The sequence below is a fragment of the Anarhichas minor genome, unplaced genomic scaffold (genome assembly GCF_050575085.1).
Source record: "Anarhichas minor isolate MPS153535 unplaced genomic scaffold, ASM5057508v1 ptg000010l, whole genome shotgun sequence".
NCBI classification, from domain to species: domain Eukaryota; kingdom Metazoa; phylum Chordata; class Actinopteri; order Perciformes; family Anarhichadidae; genus Anarhichas; species Anarhichas minor.
The window spans coordinates 18,263,138-18,287,745 of NW_027466456.1; the positions used below are offsets into that span (position 1 = coordinate 18,263,138).

At 42.2% G+C, this 24,608-nt stretch overlaps 1 protein-coding gene across 1 annotated transcript in view; it reads right to left on the reverse strand.

The window, feature by feature from the left end:
• Positions 1-24,608, reverse strand: part of nos1apa (nitric oxide synthase 1 (neuronal) adaptor protein a) — a 112,313-nt gene that overhangs the window by 8,706 nt on the left and 78,999 nt on the right. The window contains exons 6-8 of the mRNA XM_076088695.1: positions 21,085-21,220; positions 16,073-16,242; positions 4,208-4,369 (exon numbers count right to left, since the gene is read on the reverse strand). Of these exons, the coding sequence (XP_075944810.1) occupies positions 4,208-4,369; positions 16,073-16,242; positions 21,085-21,220 (468 nt within the window). The remainder of the gene's footprint in view (positions 1-4,207; positions 4,370-16,072; positions 16,243-21,084; positions 21,221-24,608) is intronic.

Genomic DNA, 24,608 nt, shown 5'->3' on the forward strand with positions numbered 1-24,608 from the left:
AAAATGGAAAACGTGTCTCTGTTTAACTGATTTCAACATACAGTAGCATACTAAATATATTTCGTACAGTTCTTGCAGTTGGCTCCCTGTGATTCAACCAACATCCAGTGGATTCTCGCTCTCACTGTGTGTTTGCTGTTTAGGGTTTAGAATAAGTGCCACACAGGCTGGACAGTCCTCTGCAGAACCACTGTGGCAAAGAGCACGTGGCACTACATACAGCGATAAGACCTCGAGATTTAACTCCTAATCTAAAAATGCAGATGTCATAAAAACAAACGGATGATAAATGAAATGATAGTTTCCCTTTCAGACGAGATTGAAAAGAATTGTCTCTCCCACTGGTAGCATAAATGGATTAGGACCGTCGGTTGTGCGTCGTGGCTCCACGGTATTGGTTGGCGAGGATGTACTCTTCACACAGGATTACCATCATCGCATTCCCTGCCCACGCCGGGCCTCTTTGATTTGGAAGTGTTTGAAACCCCTCCAATGCTTGTTGGTCTTTATTTATCATTTTTGTACGGGGAAAAAAACGGAAAGATCATTTTAGTGGTGCAACGATAAGGAAAGCATTAGAAATGCACTTGCACTTCTGTGCATAAGACAGCGAGAGTGTGATTGATGAAGTGAGAGAGAACCAGAAAAGTCCAAGCGACAGTGTGGGAGGACGGAAGGTAGATGTCTTAGAGCGAAGAAATAAGATGTGGAAGGAGAAATGAGAGAGCGAGACCAATGAATAAAAAGAGAGGGAAGGAAGGTGGAGGTGGCAGGAGAAAATAACAGGTTCAAAATAACTGATGGAAAGGAGACGGGAGGAAGCAGAGGTGTGGAACAAACAAAAGCAGGAGAAGGAAGTCGGGAACGAAAGGGAGGAAATGCAGCGAGGAAGGACTGAAGGAAAGATCGGTAAGAAAGCTGGATAGAGACACAGGGACGGAGAGAGGGGGGGGGGGCATCTCATTAAGCAGTGACAGAGCAGCATCTGCAGAGCGAACTTCCTCTCGAAACAGATCGTCCATGTGTTCCCTCATTTTCCTGACTTCATCAAACGTCTCCACTTCCACTCTTCCCCGAGTGAGCCGTGATTAGCGTCGGCCAGCTCGCTAATTTACCTCCATCTACTGTGACCTCCGCTCAGACTCTGCAGCAGGGTTCAAAATCAAGAACATTTTCCCAGTAAGTTTCCTGGTCGGGCACACAGAGTCACACTTTCATCAGCACAGAGGGCAACGGTGAAAATAATCCCCTCTTTGAAGTCATTTCTTCCACATTAAGCTGGGACGACAAAAAAACTCTGCCGTACTGCAACATTGCTTTGAAAGTCAGCTGCTTTCAAAGAAAGCTGAAGGAAAATAAGGCTGCAATTAAAGATTGTTATCATCATCGATTAATCTGCTGATTTTACTCATGATTAATCTATTATTCGTTTAGTCTATAACACATCCGTAAACAGTGAAATATGCAAATTTTGCCACTGAAAACAAAAACAACACGATATAAGAGACATTTCAGAATGTAAATCAATGAAATGACTGTTGCTGAAAAAAGGCTGACCATAACTCGTATCATAAACAGGGTGAAGGCAACTCAATGCGACTAACGCTTTCTCGGCTGCAAGTCTTTGTTCATCGTTGGTGTGTGTCGTCGCGTTAACATTGTACAACAACATTATTGTGGCGGAGCTGCACTCAAACCTGACAACTAGAATCAGTGGGGGGGGGGGGGGCAGGCGCTCTGAAACTAAGTTGGACACTTTTTTCGATCCTGTGAAATATTTACTTGAACGGAGAAATGTGAAAACAGAACAACGGCATTTTATAGTCTGGTGTGAAACTGAGGCAACGACACCAGGGAAAGCTTTTTTGTTTTGAGCGGAAAACAAAGTCTTCATCATAACACAAAACACACACAACTACAAATGTGCGCACACGCATTTTACCAGCGTGACAGCCAAGTAATCCCTCTCTTCCTCGATGTCTTCACCCACAATGTGCATTTGGCACTCTGAATCCAGAAAAGCTTTTTACAAATAAAATGTATAATTACTATTATAATTATAATTATTATTTGGGCAGAACTCATCTCTTTACTGTCTTCTGTTTGACCTTCAGTGGTGGAGTAAACCCTCCTCCCTCTGGTTAGAAGAAGTTTGGTTTGGTTTAGTAACAGTTTCCTTCTTGCTGCTAATAAACAGCTGGTCTTTAAGAACTGCTGGTTCAAATCTGGACTCTAAACTTCTCAGATTCTTTTCATTTGAATACATGTTAGAGGACAGAAGAGGTAGAACTATCGAGCATTTCACACGAAAAAAAACAAAGATTCCTCTAACATTATTTATCTTTCGACCTTTTACATTCATCTTATGACCCCCAGGTTGGGAACCACAGATTGGCTAAAAGATGTCAATTGTCTTATTTATTACTCAAATAGTCATTTGAAGAGCAACCATTACATACTGTAACTAGACGACAGACAAGGCAACAGCAGCACATGGATTAAGTCCCACTAGACAATCAGCCTTAAATGAAGCAAACAGGGGAATCAAAGGAAACCAATGTAGATGCTGAGTGGTTGCAGTTACAGCGGCTCAGTCAAATCAGGACCACTTGGGACACCTTGCTGAATGGCAAAAGAGTCATGGTCACGTATTGGGTGGCTCATACTCATTTGAAATATTCCACATCAGGCAAACTCAGGAGTGTGTTTGTGTGAGTGTGCATGCGTGAGGAAGACGGTGTGTCGAGTTGTGAAATTGCAGTTTCAAGTCTCGAGGCCTTTTGCAAGCAGGCTGACAAACTGCATGTACCGTATATGTGTGTGTGTGTGTGTGTGTGTGTGTCTGTTTTGATCCAGCTCATAAGCCTGAAGCCATCGCTGTCACTAGTTACTTCTCCCACTGCAGCCACTCAAGCTGTGTGATTGATGTCTGACGCTGTGTGCACTCGATTCGAAGTTCTCTTTTAAAACCCAGATTGGATAGGTGTTGATCTCCTCCACTCTGTCAATGCTCCCGGAGTGTTTCCAACTGATCACACGTTTCTCTTCCTCAGGCAGTGTGGTCAGCAAAGGCTGGTTTCCATATTTAATACAAGATTTCATTTCATTTTTTTTTTGCCAAGTTGCTTCCCAGCGTGAAACGACGGTTTGTAACTAAATTTGCATAGAATTCAATTTAAATATTATAGTTACTGGATACTCCAAGTTAAAATCCGGACACACTAAAGCGCCAAAAGATCTGAGTCCTTGGATGATGACTAAACTGTACTGTGATGTTTCGCCCTTTTCTTTTTTACGTACAAAATAATGGCGAACATTTAGCCTTTTGCTATTCTGTTGTTTTTATTTGCATATTTTGTATTGACGTAATCCAAAGGTAACAGAAGTTAATCAATTACATTGGATTAGGTTACTGACTATTTTTACAAGCTACTAAGTAATTGTATTAGAATACATTTTATTTAAATGAACCCTGTACCCTGTACCCTGTATAAGTGGGTATAGACAAAAGATGACTAGATTGAGCTAAATATAAACCCTAACCTTAAAATTGTCAGGCACAGTTTCTGCAAATGTGTGCCAGCATGTACTGTGTTCACGTTAACATAGGTTTGTGGAATTAGACTGCTAATAAATTAGAGTTAGTTGACACCCTGAGAAAGGCAAATGGGCCAATACATATTGGTGTATTTTCCTTACTTATCAAAGGCCTTCTGTTTCTAACCAACCCCTTAAGAGCAAGGGTTTGTATGCACATGGCATTTGTTTCTTCTTTGAAATGAAATGTTCTGTGTTGAAAAAAAATAAACTACAACTCACCCAGAAGAAGGCAGAGCCTACAATGCCTGTATTTAAGTGGGTTGTTGCTATATTCAATACAATGCAACAATCAAGTATAAGAGCGAGCGTGTTACTTATATGTACCATTTCTCTGTTGCCTCAACTATTTGTTAAGTCTTCTCTTACATCCTCCAAGCTTCATAATGAAATTACAGCTCCGGCTCACTAAAGTGCACATCATGAGATGCATTTGTTTATCTTTACATATTAGATATACTGCATGTCCTCATCTTGTATTATCATTTGGATGCTGCTATGCAATACTAAAATAGAAAAGAACACGTTTTGGTGAGAGTGACGAAGTGACTCCATAAAAACTTTTAGAGTACAAGTAGTAGGCAAAAACAGTAAGTTGTGGGAGACGTACCTGTGCTACGGCCACTTGTGTCTGCTGTTGTTGCTGCTGGAGCTGCTGTTGGAGCAGCTGGATCTGGTGGTGGACAGACAGGGGGGCACCTGGTGGCAGCGTGCTTGATGGAGGGAGCAGCATCCTGGGGCTGGCCAACAGCAGAGAGACCTCCTCTGAAGCCTGGAACCAGGGACAGGACGGAGAGAGAGAGAGATGAAGTCAATATTTAGTGACTGAGAGGTACTCAAATATTTAACATTTAGCCTAAAAGAACAATTTTTGGACCATTAAGTAAAACACTGAATGGTTTAGCAGAAGCTTATTCTGAAAGATTATTGCACAACAATTTGTAGTGATAAATAATTAATGCAATATTTTGTTTTACTTTACTTCATTTTCTAGATATATTTGAGAAACTCTTGATTTTAAGTAAGTAACAATAAAAACTACTATCATCAGTTAATCTAAAAACTCAAATTCCCAAAAAGTTTCTAGATTGAGGATGAAAATACACAGAGAAAAAAGAAGAGAAAAGCACTGACTAATGAATAAGTAAATATAATCCGGACATGCAGTAGCATCAATATAATGCCTTAGAGAACAAGTCATCATCAAAACAAGAATCTGAATTTAAAATGCAGAGCTGCTGATTAGTTGCCCCAGCGTGGTATGAGCAGCGCTGAGAATGTCGATCAGCAGCACTGAGACGCTTCACTCCAACAATAATGAGCTCTGGGACTCCGATCTCCTCCATCCAGCGCTATCAAGCATCCTAATTGTTTCAAGGCTCTAGTAAGCAGTCACACGCTGAGCTCCCTACATCATTCAACCAGTTCAAAATACTTTTTTTTGTTACGCAGATAAGGTGCCTTAAACACACTACAGCTGAAATAAAGCATCAGCATCTTTTTGGGGTATTTGAGGGTCATTATGAAATCCAAGCTAGCAACAACTGGAAGTGGGGAAGAACCTCCGCGTTGCTCCGAAGTGGACAGTCCGATAATTGCGATTGTTCAGTGGATATAAAAATACAATTAGAGCGCCGAAAGAAGGTTAAAAAAAAAGAAAAAGTAAACTGCTAAGAACCTTGGATACATCATGCTAACATCCTATGTTGGGAAGCCAGTGAGGGATCACAACAATGAATTGCTGCTCTTATGAGCCAATGCCTTCGAGCATGTGACTGGCTAAATGCAGAGGCCATCTTCTATATGAAAAGCTTAACATATTGATAGAGATGAAATACTGCCACAGTTACATCCAGTCTTGGAGAGATGGATGTCAACATCTGGCTGGAATGCGTCTCTAACCTCTGTCCGGGGTGGTTTTGGGCAACGGGATTTCAAACTCTTTGAAATCACCTGGCTTTTTGCTATCAAAGTTTTTTGCTATTGAATAGCAGAAACAATTAAACATATACTTGACAAGCCACGTGACACGTGAAGCAAAGGAAATGTGCATGGCTTGCTTTGTTGTCTGCTAGTGTCACCTCTACTTCCTCAGATCCACAGCAACTGCTGGAAGTCGAGCGTTTTTTTGCAAACAGTTTCATGGCTGCCAAGGTTGAACAATTAGGTTGCTGACAGAATCCAAGCTTTGTCACACCACTAATGGGCGAACACAAGGTGCTTCAAAGTGACTGGAGTCACGACGCCCAAATGATGGCCAGCAAACAAGTCGACACCTGATTGAATTGAACCTTAACCCGCCTTGAGGGATCCATGCCCAAACACGCCATCTGTCGAACCTTCTGGTGACACACACACACACACTGATGCCTGCACACACACACATACACGTACCACGAGAGGAACGTGACTGATGGCCTGTCTGAGCCGAATCTTTTAGGTTAATGAGAGGTAATTATCCAAGTTGACAGGTTGTTTGGTGCCATCACATAATGAATAGCAAGGCAGAAGGTTGTGTGTGTTTGCGATAGAAGTAATTAGTCGGACTTGTCAGATCACATAAAGTGCTGCCTTAAAAACAGACACATTATTCACTTTTTTTTCTTCTCATAAAAGCCACTTGCAGACACCTGAAGCGACACTCGGCCTGCCGAGTAAAGGATGTAAAACAAGATGGCTGCTTCAGCTTTGGAACAGCGAGTGTCGTCAGGCAAACGGGGCACAATGGGCGAGCGGAAGACGATTCAGCCGTCAAACTAACAGAGAGGAAAAAATAATGACAAGTTTGACTTTCAAGCAATTACAGAGAAAATGAAGACAGACTTAAACAGACTGTCAGCGGCAGCAGAATAAGATACAACGCAGGTGGAAAAGAAATCCCATTCTAAGATACATTTGAGCAGTCATCCACAACGTTATCCCCGAACAAAAACACTATATTTCACTTAAAACTGATTTTTTTTAATATAACATGTCATCTGTAATGTTCGCATCCCCTTAAGCCAATCACTGTCAGTTAAAGAAATAAAACGGCCCCAAACAAGCTATGAAGATTGGATGTCAAATTATTATCAGGAACTACATAATACCTGGAGTGCCTCCTTACAAAAATGACTGAGCTAGAAAGGGTTGCGTCAGATGAAAAAAATGCCTGTGATGAGATCAATCATTGCTCAACGTTGGTTAATAGGACAGATGACTGGGTGAATTAAGTTAGATGACGGATGGGATGACAGTGACACTGATCCGCAGTGAACAATATTCATTCTGAGAGACGAGCATTGAATCCATTACGAAAGCTTATGTTCAAATACGAGTGCAAACATACAAACACACACAGAAAGCAGTTTGTTGAGCGAAGACTTTGCATATTCAAACACTGTTTTAGCCTCGAAACTTGTTTACCGCAGTCAAAGCTAATTACGGAACACAGCAGCATAGAATATTCAAACTGAGTGGGGCAGTCAGAGGGGATGGAGGAAAAAACGGCCAACCGCCGAAATTCCCCTTGATGACTACTCGAGTCTGGGCTGCCGGAGGGAAACGCTCGCTATTACCATCTAATTCCCACACATGCACTTGCTAATGCAGGCTCTTAGTAGGCAGCTGGAGTCTTCCTTTATCGTTCAGCCTCTTCTTATACTCATTGAGGGACAGAAAGAGGCGAGGAAGAAGCCAGGGAAGAAGAAAAAAAGGGGTTTAAAAGAGAAAGGTAAAAGTGAGACAGAAGATAGATGACATGGGAAGGAAGTCTCTATTTCTCAGTCTCCAGCTGTGATTGTACAAGCTGCTTTCTATCTGTCAAACAGACTGTCCCCTCCCACACACAGACACACAGACAGAAAGACAGACACACACACAGGCACTAAAACACCAAAAGGTTAGACGGGGTCTGGCTTCTTTCACTGCTGACAGCCTCAGCTACAGATTTATAACTTTGTCAAGGGCTCTCAAGAATAAAGAGATGACTCTATTGTGGCTCTGCATGCAATATTAGACCATACTATCAACTGCAACAGTCAGTATATAGTAGTAAAGGCAGTGGAGGCTCTTGTGAATATGTTTGCATTAAGTTTTGACACATCCCTCATCATTAATTATGTTGAACGTGGGAGAAAGTCAGACGTGCAGGGAGAGCTTTCCAGAGTTATTGCAGGGATTTTCTAACCCAGTAAGGATGCTTACACGCATTGAAATATAACCACCTTACTAAAAGAAGCTATGATCAATATTTTGACATTAACAATGGATCAGATGAAGAACCTTAGTTTTCCTAATGTTGTGGGGTGGATCTTTAAATACTTCGAACAGTGGTATTCTAGCAATGTGCTGCTGACAAAAAAATATCATGGGCTGCTGTGTGACCTTTTCTAAATAAGGCTTTCCATGTCCTCTTATTTAAATGCACAGCCTGGAGGCTAGACTCACACAGCTGGTTAATGAGTACCTGCACCTGTACGGCAAATTTGAGGATTTCGGTGGCCTCATACTATCTCAGCTGCCTTTGTTACTATTTCACCGCAATTAAGGTATTCTAAATGCCATTCCTGTTTGCTCAGCCCACGGTTGCCTCGTTAATTTTAATAAGAGCCGTGGTTCATGGTGGTTGTGCTCAGCACTCGGGGCCCTGTTTGTCTCGGTTCTAGGTTCATAATGAATGACTGAGCAGGAACGCCAGGTGAATCCAATTAACTAGCTGCTGGAGTAGAGAAACAAACAGAGCTCTGGGCCCTGTGGATCAGGACTGTGATCAGCAAAACCAATGTGCGGGCTTGGCCGGGGGGGGGATGGGTGATCCTACTCTGGGTTTAGTCGGGGTAAGCTAGCATTTGGAGGTTTAATAAGCATTGATCCAGCTCATAAAATACAAACTCATCGGAGAGCAGGATATCTTCTACGCAGGCTGGGGAAAAAACGATTTCAGGGGGCTGTAAAGTAACAAAACACACTATACTCTGACAGAGAGAGGTCTTCTCTGTACAAAATGATAGAAATGTATCCCTGGTTAACGTCTGGGGTGCTGCTCTGCAGTGGAGCATTGGTGCTGCTATTGGTGGCCGTAAGCTACACAGCTGCAACACTAGTTATTAAAATAATGATTTAATTTATACATCATCGGATGAGCGAGACATTTGTTCTGCGCCATCTTCAATTTTACACTGTTTGTATTGACTGTAATGGGAAAGACCTTTTTGAATTGGATACAATTCGGTTTTTGTTACTTTACAGTCTTCTGACATCATTTTTTGCTGAGAAGATATCCTACTTTTTGTTTGTTTTCCACATAGCAAGTTTTATGAATGGATCTTTGACTGAACAGAGTATACAGTCCTTGATCACTCATTTTTTTCATATAGTCTTTGACTACAGAGATAACCTGCTGATCTTATTTGCATGCCTTGTAGTTTGTAACTCTGTCGTCAAGGGTCTTAAACTCTACATGTTGTGTTACCTTTAACAGCTGCTATGTGTCATAGCGTGTAACAGCAGTTTTAAGGATGTGTAGAACTGAGTTTCAGTAGAGGAAAATGGAGTTGCACATGATTGCATGAATCTTCCATGAGAAACTGCACTGAATGCATTCCTGGCAAAAGATTTTCAATGTCAGCACAAACTGCGGGATAATGGAGAAAAAAGTCAAGCGATGGAGGAGTCGAGTGAGAAAGAGAGAGGGGAGAAACAACGCAGAACATGGAAGTAAAAGTGAGTCTGATATTTTTTGGAGCCGGTGAATCACTCTTTTAAATCAGCCCCATGAAACATTTGGGTTTACATTCATTAAAAACAATGGCCAGGATGATTCTAATTTGTTTTAACATACCATAACATCACCAGATATGCATGTGTGAAAGCAGACGTGGATTGAAACACCAGTCGATGCGGAATGCTTCAATTCTAAAATGCTACAGTCTGTGCTAAAATGCTACAGTCTGTACAATGACATGATTTCTTTGGCTACTGGCCCTGTGACTCCTCGTTGGTTGGCAGCCGTAGGTTTTTTTTCACAACTTTACAAGTCCACACATACACACACAGACACTTGCTCAGAAATCAAATCATCAGACTGCAGGGCTATCAAGAGAAGTGACCCCAGCAGGGAAAAACGTGGACCTCGGCTCTCCAACATATATATATATATATTGGAGAGCCGATGTTTCCAATATATATATATAAAGGTATATATATATATATAGTTTATAGACAGTGAGAAGTTGAAGGGATGAATTTGTATTGCCTGCTAGTGTGTAAAGAGTATTGAAAAGATAAGTCTCTGTCCTGCAAGGTTGCTGAGGAGACAACCAGAGGGGGAAAAATATGTGTGTGTGTGTGTGTGTGTGTGTGTGTCTGAGGCAAACAGGTTGTGAGTTAAGGCTGGGATAAAAGTGGATGTCAGTGTTAGCTGTGGGATAGAGAATAGAGGGAGACTCTAGACGAGGGGTTCACAACCTTTTTAGATGTGAGAACCGGCAATCGAGACTTTGTTGACATTGTTTTACAATATATAAATATAACACCATGAACACTATTTTCTATCTGATATGGGTTTTCCCACATTGTTCTCCCTCATTAGAATCTATGAATATCCAAATGCATTCGACAAAAGATGTCTCCTCCTTCACTGGAAAGTCCATTGCCTGCAGTGTATGTGCACTGGAGCAGATTGTAAATTCTCCCATGCTTAATTTCTTAGTGGTAACTTTCTTAGCACCGCGGCACCATTTCTAGACTGATGGCTGCGTAATGTGTGTCAACACATCCAATTTCAAGTCCCACAAACAGGGAAACTGTGATTTCTACCATTTCATGTTTAACTCTACTTGCTCCTTACACCTCCCACCTACGCAAGTCCTTCATGTCATCATCACGCTGTTGTCCCGAGGCCAGGTGAGTAATCATACGCGTGAAGGTATCATTCGGGAGGATTACAGTCTCACTGGATAAAAGGAATGACGACCTGAGCTTTAACTGACAGGCTCAGAGATCCATACGTTGGTACTTACCCTCTGTAGTGCACTGAGCTCATGTTTGGAAGCTGTTTTCTAGCGATGCAGTGCATCCCTAGAATGTTAAGTGGTCGGTTGTCTGTTTGCATACCAACCATTAGTACCATTCCCATTCATCCAATTAAACAAACTGTTCATTGAAAAGAGAAAACAACTTTTGGTAGTACAAAAAGTGTAGAGTGAATGCAATTAGTAAACAACGTGCAAAGCAGCAGCACTTTGCAGAAGCATAGCAAAAAGGACGAGTCAACTCAAACTGTACCATCATTACTGCTTCTTTTCACCAGTAATTGAATACTAAAAACAAGCACCACTGTACAAGCACTGTCATGATCAAAGCCCCCCCCCCCCCCAGCTACCTACAGAGGAGCAAGAATCAGTCTTTCACTTCTCTTTCAGTGACTTGTTCCTAAAATATTCAGGTGAAGGTTGAAAATCTGCATCTGAACTTCAGTATTTATGAAGAGAGGCTGTGTGACTCACTGACTCCCCTCTGCACAGATATTATACTAAGTATGACTTCAAAGGACACCTGAGATGTCGGCTCTCTTTTTTTAAGCAGAGAAAATCGTCTTTTCTGATTTAAATTGCTTTACTTATTTTACTGTATCTCAGTGATACTGTGGTCTCGGAATGCCGCTAATCTAATTTAAAGGCAGAAATAGACTAAATAAATTAAACATGCTCTAATTTCATAATAATCTCATAATAATTTTAAAGAAGTTTCCTGGAAATAACAATGAAATTTTTCTACGAATTATAGGGAAAATATAGCTGAATAAAAGCTGAATTTAAAACAAAGTAAATTATATTTAATTATTAATTGTAAACTTCTCCATGGACATGTTGCATCTTATATTTGTATGAAGACAAATTTCACATTTATGTATGTTCATCTGATCCGCTCTCTAAGTTACTCTCACACTCAATTTGAATGAAATTATTGGAAAGTGATTCATTTGGTGATTATGGATTATAAAATGGAGGAAAAAAAACACATTGTTTCTTTTAAATGAGCTCTGTGACTTTTTAACAGTCACTTCAAACAGAGGACCCCTGACCCCTGACCCCTGACCTCTTGGGCCCCTAGCCCTGTATCCGGCAGGCCTGCTCGGTAATCCGTCCATGTAAGGTTACGATGGTATAAAACAAGTGAGGCACACTAATGATGGGACAAGAAAAAAAAAAAAAAAAGAGAGAGAGAGAGAGTGAGCACTGGCAGTGGAGTACTGCCTGCAGCACTACACTCATGGATCAGAGTGTTTACACCTGTCTGACAGCAACTGAAAGTAGCCCAGAGGCAAAACCTCTATCTGAGTGTTTGTAGTACAGCCTCACTTTAATGCATACATGCCCATGTGAACACACTCATTCCCCTTCTCCCTCTGTCTAATTCACACACACACACACACAAAAAAAGGCATTTACTTAAAACAAAGACATGTGCAGCCTCTTGAAATATTTAAAATGCAGTTATCGCTAAACTGTGACTTTTCGTCTTTCCAATCTGTATTGTATAGTTACACTCTGATCTCTTCACTCCTCTGATACAAGAGGCAAGCCCTTTAAAAATCAACGTCCTCACTCAACCCCACGGACACAAAGCCCAAGGTAGGATTGACGTGTGCTCACGGAGTCCTGCGGGATCGTTTGAACGCGGGGCGCCAAGGGATTTGTCAGTCTAACGGGAGCTGACAGGAAAAGAATGAACTTTAACACTCACAGGCTGCTTTCCCTTTCATGAGCTTCCAGGGAAGCCCTGTAGTGAATCAAATCCCTCCGCTCCGGAAAATACACACAGAGTTTTGTAATATAAAATGCATAGACTACGGGCACTAACGTAAAGGCACGCACATCTAAATCAATGTTACCTTCCCCCACTACAGATTCCCCATTTAATCTGCAACGCTGTCAAAAGTGACAAATGGGTCAGATTAAAATATACTGAAAAGAATAGATACAGTTCATGACCGTGCAAAAGTAGCTACACAAACTGTAACACACACACACACACACACACACACACACGCACACACACGCACACACACACACACACACACACACACACACACACACACACACACACACACACACACACACACACACACACACACACACACACACACACACACACACACGCACACACACACACACACACACACGCGCACGTCCTCCGATGACCTGAGAATAGAGGCCATAGCTGAGAGCTCGTTGTTTCAGTGATTTCACGCCGTGTTGCTTTCAATCAGGGGCGGTAATAAAAAAGGTCATATAACTCAAACGTTAATGCGACCCAGGGAATGTTAAGCAGCTGAATAGCTTGGTTTTTGTAACTCTTGAGTTAGGACCCAAAATGTCTCTTAACTCCTTGCTCTGGTGAGTCTCCATGTGGTGACTTGACATGTTTCACTGAGCTCGGAGCCTAAGGTGACATATGTAACCGTCTCATTTGGGCCCTGATGAAATCTTGAAAAAAAAAAACTCTGGAGTGCTGCCTACAGTAATCGCCTGCCTGTTAATTAGTCACCATTAACAGAGATGGCCTCAGGAACAACCCAATTACCCCGAGTTAACTACAGATCAGAGATTTTCCTGCAAAAGGGAATAGGAAAAAGGGAAAAGGAGAACACAAAAAACTGAAAAACTAAAAACTTCCTTTCAATCAGTTTTGGTGCATCTGACAAACAGAGAGTTGGAAAAGGCAACTCTGTAACTGGCAAACGTGGCAGAAACACACCACAACATTGCGCTGTTTGTGCTGGCAGATGTGTCCACAGCTGAGTTGGATATGATTATTCATGTGTTTATCTCCTACCACCTTGACCAAAGCAATTCTCTTTTCACCTGGTGGTCCTAAATGCTGCTGCCAAGCTTTTGATCAAGTCCTCCAAAAGGTCTCACGTGACTCCCCTTTGGATTTCTACAAACCGGCTTCACATCAAATTTACAATCCAGTTCAAGATTCTAGTGATCGCCTTTAGAGTAAATGAGACTATTGTTTTAAAGTTGTAGCTCCTAACTTGGGATCTCCCATTGGACTTGAGATCTGTGGACACCATGGACAATTTTTAAAAAAGCAACTCAAGACCCATTTGTAGCTTTTGTTTGTTAATTTAGTGTCTGCTATGTCTTTAGCTGGATGTCTGCATTCCATGTTCGTTGTTTGGTATTTACTTGATATTTTGTCTTTGTTGTGGACCATTGATTGCAACTTTGCCCCCCAAAAATGGCAGATTTTCAGGCCACAGCTTCTCTCTAATGATGAATCTTGGTGTATTGGATTTTCTCTGGTAAGAAAGCCGCTGCCTTTTTGAGGAGCCCATCCGTCATGACATGTGTTATTTCTCATATTAATTATCTATATTTTTTTGGTAACAATGTACGAATTCAAATTAAATATAGACCAACTTCAATAAAACCTGCAGCGCAGATCAAAGACTATACGATGTCGTCTCATCTTCCGACCTATTTTCTACAAAATATGTTCATATACTGCTGATCCTCTTTTCCTAATACTTTGTGGAAGAAATGTAATTGCAGGACTTTGATGCCAGAGACCAAAGATCAAACATTCGTACATCTGCACACATGGCCAATAGCTGTGGAAAGTGGCCGTCTTAATCAAATTGTCTTTTTCAGAAAGGTAAAGAAATGGTTAGATTCGGGGGGAATCCGCTGTCACAAAGGGCTTTTCAGACACTCAAAGCATGTTGTTTGACTGTTAGACGACTAACACACTGTGTGAAGGTTAGGGAAAGATTGTGGATTTGGTTAAATCTTTCAAAGCCAGTGTCTTGACCTATGCTTCAACTTTTCTAATATTTAACCAAGACCAGGATCTTTACCTACATAACAACGTTAATCTCATTCATATAGGAGAAAACAATGAATCATGTTGACGGTGGATGTTGTGTTGATCGTCTAGCATCTTGAAATTGTGCAATCGTGTTTCAAATGGATTGCAAAAAAACAACAACAATGAGGCTGAAAATACAATGCTGTAAGGAACAAAACAACACGAAGGGCCAGTCCAGGTCCTCCCTCTATCCTTGTCCGCTACCTCACTAGTAAAAGTGATACAAAAGAAAAACATAATAAATAGAATTATTATACAACATTGTTGCCAAGTTGATGCAGAGCCCAAGGTCTCAAGGCAAAGAGCGTTGTAATGAACACAACGCTACACCGTCTCTGCGCCCTCTCCACGCCGTGTCGTCCTCCCACTGCTGCCTCGATCCAAAACACAATTACACCCCTGGCCTGCATACTAAATAAATAAATCCCAGTAAACAACAGCTACTACGCGGCTTCGCCAAGCCGAGCCAGCAGCCACGCTCACACACCTCCAGACGGGATGGACAGCGTTTCTCTGGTTGCAGATGAACTCCTGTTGGTGGCATTCCACAGGCCAGAGAGCAGTCTGACTGAGCTGAATCAAATCTCTAACACTATTAGGCCGCACAAACGCGAACACGCGAACCGGACTGACTAGCGTAGCAGTAGGAGCTCAACGCACTGCTGACAGCTTCTGATTAGAAAACAAAGTAGTGGGAGCTATTTCTATACTCGGACGTAAACACAGACTTGGTGTTAACTGGATTTGACTGGTGGTTGATACAGGCACGTATGTTTAAATCAAAGTGAAAGACCTCAAGGTAATCTTGTAAATAATAAAGCCTCAAAATATTGAACGTAGTAATTCTGAAAGCTTGTGCAAACTTTGGATATCCTCTGTTACCCTCAGGGGTCAGCCTGACCTGGAGCTGCAGAGCAGATATTTGATTTCCTGCCAGGTTTCCGAGCCTTAACGTGAACTGACTCTAGATGTTGATGCACAGACACATTTTTATAGCCGTCCTTGTGTGGACCTTTCTTTTTTTACGCTCTTGTTCGGTGATGTTGACAGAAAGATTTGCTGCAGGAAAGTCAGCCTCAACACATTTAAATAACACTTAAATCAATTGAATTTAACACATTGCCAGTCAATCCCCTTAACCACCTACAGTATATGTCTCACTTTGACAAACTAAGTCATCATTACTTTTCAAAAATAATATCCTGAGTTGCTAACAAACAACAAAAGATGATCAATTATTCTCTTTTATTAAAATATGCATATTGAAACATGTTGTTATACAAAAACTATAATCTTTCTATTGTGTTAAGCTCGTCTGGCAGTTACCAATCATAATCACACCACTAGTGGAAAGGATTTAGTGGAAAGGATTTTAATCTACGAGCTAGGAAAGCTGGGACGAGAATCTGCTCAGTTGACATTCATATTTAACCAGACACAGACACTGTTGATGCTTTCTTAGCGTGTAGTGCTTTCTAGACATTGTTAACAGCCACTGCACTGCCATGTTGGTGCCACGCATGGAGCTCAATCACTAGGAGATTTGAAAGAATCCTCTGTTGGGCAGAGGTAAAAACAACAACAACAACACATGCATTGACACGGGATGAGTTACCTTGCTCTCTGCGTGGTTCAGATCAGGGGCCTTGGCTGTCGCGTCCAGATCAGTCACCCCTCTATTGGGGTTTAACTCCTCTGCTGCAGACACGTGGCTCGCGTCATCCGCGTCGATGTCCGTCTCCTCGGTGACGGTCGGCGTCTTCTCGGCGCCGGTTAGCTCCCGAGCTGAGCGGAGGAAAGTACACACACATACAGGTGGATGAGCACGCACGCCTGCATACACACACATGTAGGCATGAGTTATGGCCACACGCACACATGGGTGGACACACATAAATACACTCCAGTCAGAAACATTATCCACAGAATCACAGTATGCTTTATGCATGATTATATGCTTAAATAACAGTGTACATACAGTATGTTCTAACTGTTTGGAGGTATACATCTCAACAAAGAAGAGCGATAGTACAATGCAAATACAAACAACACAATGCTGCAAAACACTTGCGTTTCCTGGCAGTTTCAATTTGGTGTTTTTAAACGTAGCTCTCATATCCTGTTAATACATTTTTAATGGGACAAGTTAGACCGGATTGGATACATACCGTGTTTTTGCTGAAGCAGTAAACATTAACAATGGAGATCAACAATATTGCCCGTGTAGGAGACAAAATCAATGCAGACTGCAACAAAACAGTTTATGAGGATTTATTTGAATTTTTACAACTTGGGCAAAGGCAACCATGCAATTCAGTGGAGTAAAACACACGGTCGGAAAATGCAACAATTTTTTAGCAGATCAATACATTGAATCACTTGAGAATTAGTCTCTCTGTAGGGAACCACACATTTGGTCTATTAATACAGTTATCCTACATATTCCAATAAAAAAGCCTAATATCTGGCAAAAGCTCGCGTGTTGAAGCTCCTCAGAATCTTAAGACTGTCTTTGCCTTCAGCTGTCGGAATTTTGTTGAATATTTTACATTTCGTTTTTGATATGCCTCACCAGGCAATTCACCAGAAAACAACTTTAACGCTGGTTGTCACAGTTGGAACACTTCTTCTCCGACTACAAAGCCAGAGGTTTTGTATCATCAAAGTAAATTGTAAAACATGGGAATTGTAGGTGCCAGTGGTCTAGTTATCATGCTTTATATTAGTTATTGACAACGGCCCCCTAGATAGAATTGCATTTGTTTCCTGACAACTTCACTGTACTAGAAATATAAGATTGCACTTGGAGCCACTGGGACCATGCTCAGTTAAGTGGCAAAGCTATTTCTAGCTAGAATAGATTGCAGTTACTAACATTCACTTCAGGCTACCTCTCACACAGCCTCCTACAGCAGGTTTCATTAAAAATGCAATGATTTTAAAAGCAGAGAAACTACTCCAAAGAAGAGTGGGCAATGCCTGGTGCACACTTGAGGATTTTTTTTTCAAATCTCAGCTGATTTGAAAAAACGAGGAAAACCACGGACAAGACAACAGATTTAACCGACTTCGGATCTCACAGGAACGTACGTCTTCAAACATGACTTGAGAAAAAAAGTTTTAAAAGTTCGCTTTTGCGAAAACTCAAAGCCAATGCTAATGTTACCTATTGACATCGCAATCACAATGCTTCTCAAACGTAACCGGACCTGTGCTTAGTCGGGGATGAAAGAGGGGGTATTGCAGAATGTTCAAACTGCGTCATGTCTGTTTGATATGCAAACTTCATTGCCGATTCACTCGCACCAGATCTGATCGAGTACTGAATGGACATTTCTGCCTTCATCGGGTACTTCTTTCCTCCACTTGTCCTCTTTTCCTTCCTGTCTTTCATTTTCATCGCCACTCCCGCTGCAGGCTCCTCTTCATCCTCGCCTTCAACTACTCACCTCTACTGTCCATCCCACATCCACCTTCATCAATTCCTCTCCTAACTCTTATACTCTCCTTCTTCCTTTCTTTGCAGCCTGCTATTCGTGCTGTCCTCCCCCTCCACACCTCATGCTTGATAACCTGCTGCCAGCACTACCCTTACCTCTTTCTCCATCACTGCTGCTCTTCCTCCACCTTTCTACCCAGCTATCAGCACTGTGCTGTCCTGCCTTGCCTCCTGCCCTCTGTTGCTGACATGTCTTCCTCCATTTATAGGTCATGTGTCATATGCTATTGCTCTTGTTTCAGGAGCATCACCTGATTGGCCTTTATTTAAAAGTTGATATTGGAGTTAAGACAGGAAACATAGGAAGAGAGTCTAAAAATCAAACTGAATGAGTCTAAATAACCCGATCACAGGACTTTTTTTTGTTCAATATATTAACATTTCTGAATATTGATGACATGTTGCTCATATGTCCTGTAGGCTTTAATTCCATAATCAGTACTTTGCGATCACTGAGCTGCTGAATGGAACCTCATGCCTATGGCACTGCTGTCTCATGTTAATGTGAACGGCAATGATAATATTCCACAGTTTGTCATTATTTTCCAGTGAGTGGGCTTTATTCATTTATTAGTATTCTTATACAGCTTTGTTTGTTTATAAGAGCATTTAATAAAGTTGTTGTGAAATGTTCCTGTAAAGCATGGTAGGTCTTTATTCACTGTTACAATCATTTAAAAAACAGCCTGTGTATACATTCAGTTTGTCTTTAATAGCTAGCATAGCATAGACATGCTAATGCTAGTAAATGTTGTCCACAGGTTACGTATTTATAACGTTTTAGAAAACGTATATCTATATCTATCACTAGTACACGTGCCACAGGCACAACGGTTTACTATGACTAGCTTGGAATCCACAAAACCAGCCTGAAAAAGAGAGGAAAAGGAACAACAAATCTGAAACAATTACATGAGAACATACGGAGCACAGCTGGTTGGCTGTCGGAGCCTGGTTGTAGCTGGCCGTTGCTATGCTACGATTGGCCAGTCTGCATTCGAGGGCAGGTTTTTGGTTAATGGTCAATTCACTTCTAGATTTAATCCTTTCATGCTCTCTCGTCCTCAATGATCCCAAGCTCCCTTTTGCTCTCACATCCATCTCTTCTTCTTCCCCTCCACTATCCCTGCTCTCCTCCAGCTTTCCGTTTCTCTAATCCGCTATCTCACACTCTTCTATCCCCTCTCCGTTCATTGCCATGATAATTAGGTCTCCAGATAAGCCCATTGGCTGTGCGTGACGGCTCTTGTGTTGCTTAACACACCATGACAGCGAGTGCGTGAGTGTGTGTGCATAGGCCCGAGTTTGTATGCGCGTGGGGTCCTTCCATTATGGGTGGATGTACAGTTAAGAGTGTGTGGGTGATCTCTGGTCTCATCAGCATGTGAAAGAGAGCTCGTCTCTGGAGGGCTGGAGGGGGATGTGGAGATAACGTACCCCGGCCTGGCACTGGCGGATCAGGGCGGGGAGGGGGGCCAGCGCTAGCTGCTGTAATGAGTGGAACGAGGGTGTGAAAGAGCTCCGATCGTGGAGTCTTCCTACCGCTGAATCCCCATGTCTGTCCTCTCAGACGCCTCTCAGAGCCACGTGTCCCTGGGATGCAGTGAGGACCATCCTGTCCAGGCACGAGGCAGCGGATAAAAGCAGCTCAGCCCACCAGTGTTGCTGTGTGGTGCCGTCTTTCTTTGGGTTGACTCATCCGTGACATTCATTCCAGCTTCGCCCTCTCCTGCTCGCTAACTCGGGCACAACTCAGGCAGGAATGAGTCTGTGTATATATGTGTGTGTGTGTGTCTGTGCATACAGTTCAGTCTGTTTGTGCTATCAGAAAATACATGACCGTGTGAGAGGTGTGTAGCTGTTTGTGCACACGACTGAATGTGCCGTCAAGACTTCAGCTTTAGCATTATTTTTGGACTTTATAATACATTTCCACCATGGCCTTGAAGGTGAGGTTGCATATTTCTTTAGTTTTATTCCATGAGCTTAAAAATACCATTCCTTCCTGGTTTGTCTTTTTAAAGTGGCGAGTTTTGCTCGGCATTGCTACTGGGCGAAGTCAGTCTTCACATCGGAGTGAATGGATCCCGGCTCCACCTTCCTATGACTCCATCTTCCTTTCTCCTCCAAACCCAAAAACCTACAAGCCTCTCTCAAAATCTTTAAAAGGAACACTAAGGCTTGCTACAACTTTGGTTGTATTTCTGTAGCTTCGACCATCAGTTCTATCGGTAACGATAACATTACTCAACAAAACAATTGCTGAGATCTTGAAACTTGGTGACATTGCTGAAAAGAAGTTCTATGGGGCAATACGTTCGAGCGGTCAGACAATCAACAGGTGGTTTTCTGTCAGGCCACCATTTTTTTTGGACCATCTGTACATTGATGATACAAAATACAATATGTTTATTAAACATGAGCCTTACAGGAAAAAGGCCATACATTTAATGAGACGGCTGTTGATGCCGTCATCTTGTAACTATATCGATCACGAGATGGGATTGGTCAAGATCTGTGTAATTCAGTTCAGCAGGCAACAGTAATTGATTGATCACATTGTGCGTTAGCTTCACGGTAATTGATCAGAGCAGCATTGCAATGCTGGGAACCTTCAGAAAAACCTTCTGAATTGTTAAAAGTTACAAAAATGATGGGCAATTACTCCGAAATTATTTTTGTGACTATGCTATTCTTGCTGGATCTTTTCTCTTTATGATAACAGTACAAGAATAACTTTCACAGCCAGTGGTGGTCAGCTGGCAGTAAGAATAACACACTAGCTGATTCGCTAGGGAGCACAAGCTTGGACACCGCTGTCAGCTATGTGTCTCCTCTTAGTCACTTCATTGTTTTGGTAATAACACTAAGACACACTCACATTTTTTTCAGCTTCAACCCAATAAAACCACCACCTCTTCCCTTAGCACACAGAACACCAGACGGTGTACCTGCCTGCATAATTTCTCTATGTATGTTTGGTTGTGTTTTGTGTAAGAAAATGTAAGCGGAAACAAATATCAGGACATTCAACAACTCCTCGAGGGCAGAGCAAGAGCCGGTGAGAATGGGATGCCGACTGTGTAGCGGGTGAATCTCACTCTGCGTGTGCTGGTGTGTTGGTGTACCTGTGACAGAGGAGTCGTCGCCGATCTTTTCGCCGTCCTCCTGTCCGTCTGCGTTCTGATGCGTGTGCAGCAGACTCAGTTTATGACAAACCTCGAACGCCTGGCCGACCGTCCGAACAATACGCATGGCCTGACTCTGGGTGGGTGGGAAAGAAAAGACAAAAATACCAATGCAGTTGTAATTCTCAGGACACAACCATTTGGTTCAAACCCCTCAATACTTTGCAGTGTTTTTAAACCAAAGTTCAAACATTGTATTCAGAATGTATGTCTGTTTTTCCCTTGGAGAACGTTTCTGTACATGGGGCTTTGTTTTATTTGTGATCTTGTGACCCAGTTCCTCCAAACAAACCAGACACAGAAAACCTCCCACTTCCAGGGAATTCTTCCAGGAAATATTAAAGTCCAGATGGTTTCCACTCTTGTCAGATGCAGACTGTAAGTAAATCGCCCCCAGACACATTTTTTTTTTAACAATAGATAGTTTAAAACCATCTATATAGGTCACAGAGTCCAACAACGTCACCTGATGATATTACACAATTAAGTCTGAGGTAGAGGAGGTTGTCTGCATCCAAACTCAGTGGAATATCAGAGTGTAACTTCTATTTCTGACTGGATTCTTCTTCCGTTGTCCTCAGGTGCAAAGAGCCGGATGCGTCTGCTTATCTCTTATCTGCCCAGCTCTGAAAAGGCAGGTCAAGTGAAAACAACTTGGGTGACTTCTGTCCGGTGTCAGCCCCCTCTTGTCTGGCTCGTCGCAGTAGAGAGAGGGTGCGGAGGCAAGAAAAGATTCAATTTTAAAGCACTGAGGCCTAGCCTCCAAACACCACTCTTCCTCAGCTGAATGAGCAGAACAGATGTAGTCTGGCCCGAAAAGCCAGAACAAAATCAAGACCCTGCCACAGGACATCCGATCCTTCCTTGTCCTGGTGAAAACCTCTGAACAGTATGTGACCCCAGGCTTAGTATCAGATGAGAAATATAATGTATTCGGCACATCTGGGTGTTACATTAAACGCTTAAACTGGTTTTGGCAAACTCTGATGTTGTGGGCCTTGGCTTCAGTCCTTCAGACGTCTTTGGGTTCAGAAAAACTCCACATATTCACTTTTCTGTTCCTTTGGGAGGTTTGTCTGCAGCCTTATTGTGCTCACAGTGAAATGTATTCATATTTTATTTCGATATCAACCGTGCTGCTTCAGCTTCATTCAGTGCTGATGTTGTTCCCATAGTGACGCTGCTTGTATCAGCAGAAACAAGTCATGCCCTGATGTAAAAAAGAAAAAAAAACTACAGACCCTTAGAGCAACAGCTACTTCCAACAGTGACTAAGCTGCCTTTGTGAGCTACACTTGATTGTGTTTAGTCGCCCCGCTAAAGGCCACTGACAGCATGTGGTCACTTCAAAAGTGTCAGAGCCTTTCATGGCTGTATGCGGTCTAAAAGTTTTGATCACCAAACTTCCGAAACTACTTATGCTTCATTAGATTGTACCGACAATCTGAGAAGGAAGGGAATATTAATCAGGAATGATTCCCTGATGTGACATATTGTTTGAAATAATCATTAGTTGCAGGCGCGGCAACCAGCACCAACTGACTTGTGTAGCTTCTGTATCAGACAGTAATAAATATCATTGTGTCCATTAAACCTAATTCAGAGCATCAAAAGGTGCAACCTGGAACTTTACAGCCTAAACCCTCTTTAGCTTCTAACTTGTGGCCCTCTGACATCTGTCTTGTCTCTCTTCCAATTTTCTGGCAACTAGTTTTAATATCCTGAAACCGATAAGACATGTCACTCTACCGGCACTGAGGAAAAGATAAGATAAATGATAGCCACCTGCCTTCAACAGCAGACTGCTGAAAAGCAAGACATCAAACTAACGGAGTCAGTATAAAAAATACACAAAAAACAGTGTTTGACCTTCCTGTTGAGCGGTTAGAGATGCCCACATGCAAATACACTTTTTATAACCTTTACTCTCTCCTGTCTTGTTCTTTTCCTCTTCAGACCCACTGTTCGGTTTGCGGTGCTGTTCTTAATCACCTCCGTCTCGTCCTCTGTTCTCTGTGGACCCTCTTATTCATGTCTTTTCAACCCACACTGGTCCTCAGCGTGACAGTTAACACATGTGTTTTCCTTTGAAGACATTTCCAGAGGCAGTCAAACAGAGGATGATGACAGACGCTGGTGTTATTCCGGACACCAAAAGGCTCGAGCTCCCCTGACTCACCCGCTCCCTGATTGGGAAATAGAGAAGCTAACACAATAACCTCAAAGCAGATAGCCTCACGTCTCTCAAGTGGATCAAAGAAATGTATCGACTCGCAACAATCTGTTCAACTGCATCCATCTTATCCAAGCTTTTTCAGGTTTTGGCAGACAAAGGTGTCATAATCCCACCAACAAAACCTAATTGGCTTCATATATTTTGAAACTAGGAAAACACTCGTCATTGAGCACAAACCAGATTTAGGCTATGATTTAGAGGTCTGGAACTAAAGTCAACTTTACACTAAGAACATCACTGAAAACTACTGAGTTAAATACACTACACAGAGGAAGCGGGAAAGCTTCAAAAATAGGTTAGATTTAAATATTTAAAATTGAAGTTAGTATAGTTAGGAAGATCTCTTTTCATCAGGCACTTTGGGTCCAAAACTGCAGCTGGCAGCTTCACCGTAGTCTTTAATCTTTGGTGCGGTAAGCAGCAGAGAGTCGGTGGATCTGAGGCTCTACAGACGTCGGGGACATAACTCTGGAGCATATCAACGACACAGTCAAGTACATATTCATACAACCAGGATCTTAAAAATCTATCCTAGAACTACCAGGAAGCCGGTGCAGGAACCGAAGGACAGCAGTGAGCTCAGTTCTTTGTTCCGGTTGCACTCCGCCAGCAGCGCTCTGTGGGCTCAAGCTGTTTTATAGACTTTTTGGGGTACACTGGAGAGCAATGTATTACAGTAGTTAAGCCTGATTGTAATAAAACCCTACACATGCTGTTTTGACCTTAACGATGGTCTTTACATTACAGAGGGCCGCTCTGAGCTGCGTTCTTTGTGCTACTGAACACTAGACCAGAGTCAGTGATAACAGAAAGATGTCTTGCCTGTGCTGAAATGTGTTCACACACTGAAAAAGACAAATGTTTATGCTCTTATGACAATTCCCACCTCTTGAGATTAACCACTGTTTTATCCGAGTAGCAAAAGCAGAAAAGGTGTAACTTTGTTTAAACGTCGCAAAATTTTTTAATGCCGCCTTCAGACCGAAAAAAACCCCGCAGCCCTCCTGATGGGACTACTTGTATCTCGACATTATATGCCCACAACCAATTCTCCAACGTATCTCCAATTTTGGCAGCTGACAAGACCGCTCAGAGATTTGTAACTCAAATGCAAAGCCTGCACATCCTGCTCTAAAAGACATGAGCAGTTCTTAAGTTGGACATCTGTCACCATCTCTGTCTAGAACTCTTCCTCTATGTCTCTATCGCTCTCCCCCATCACTTCTCC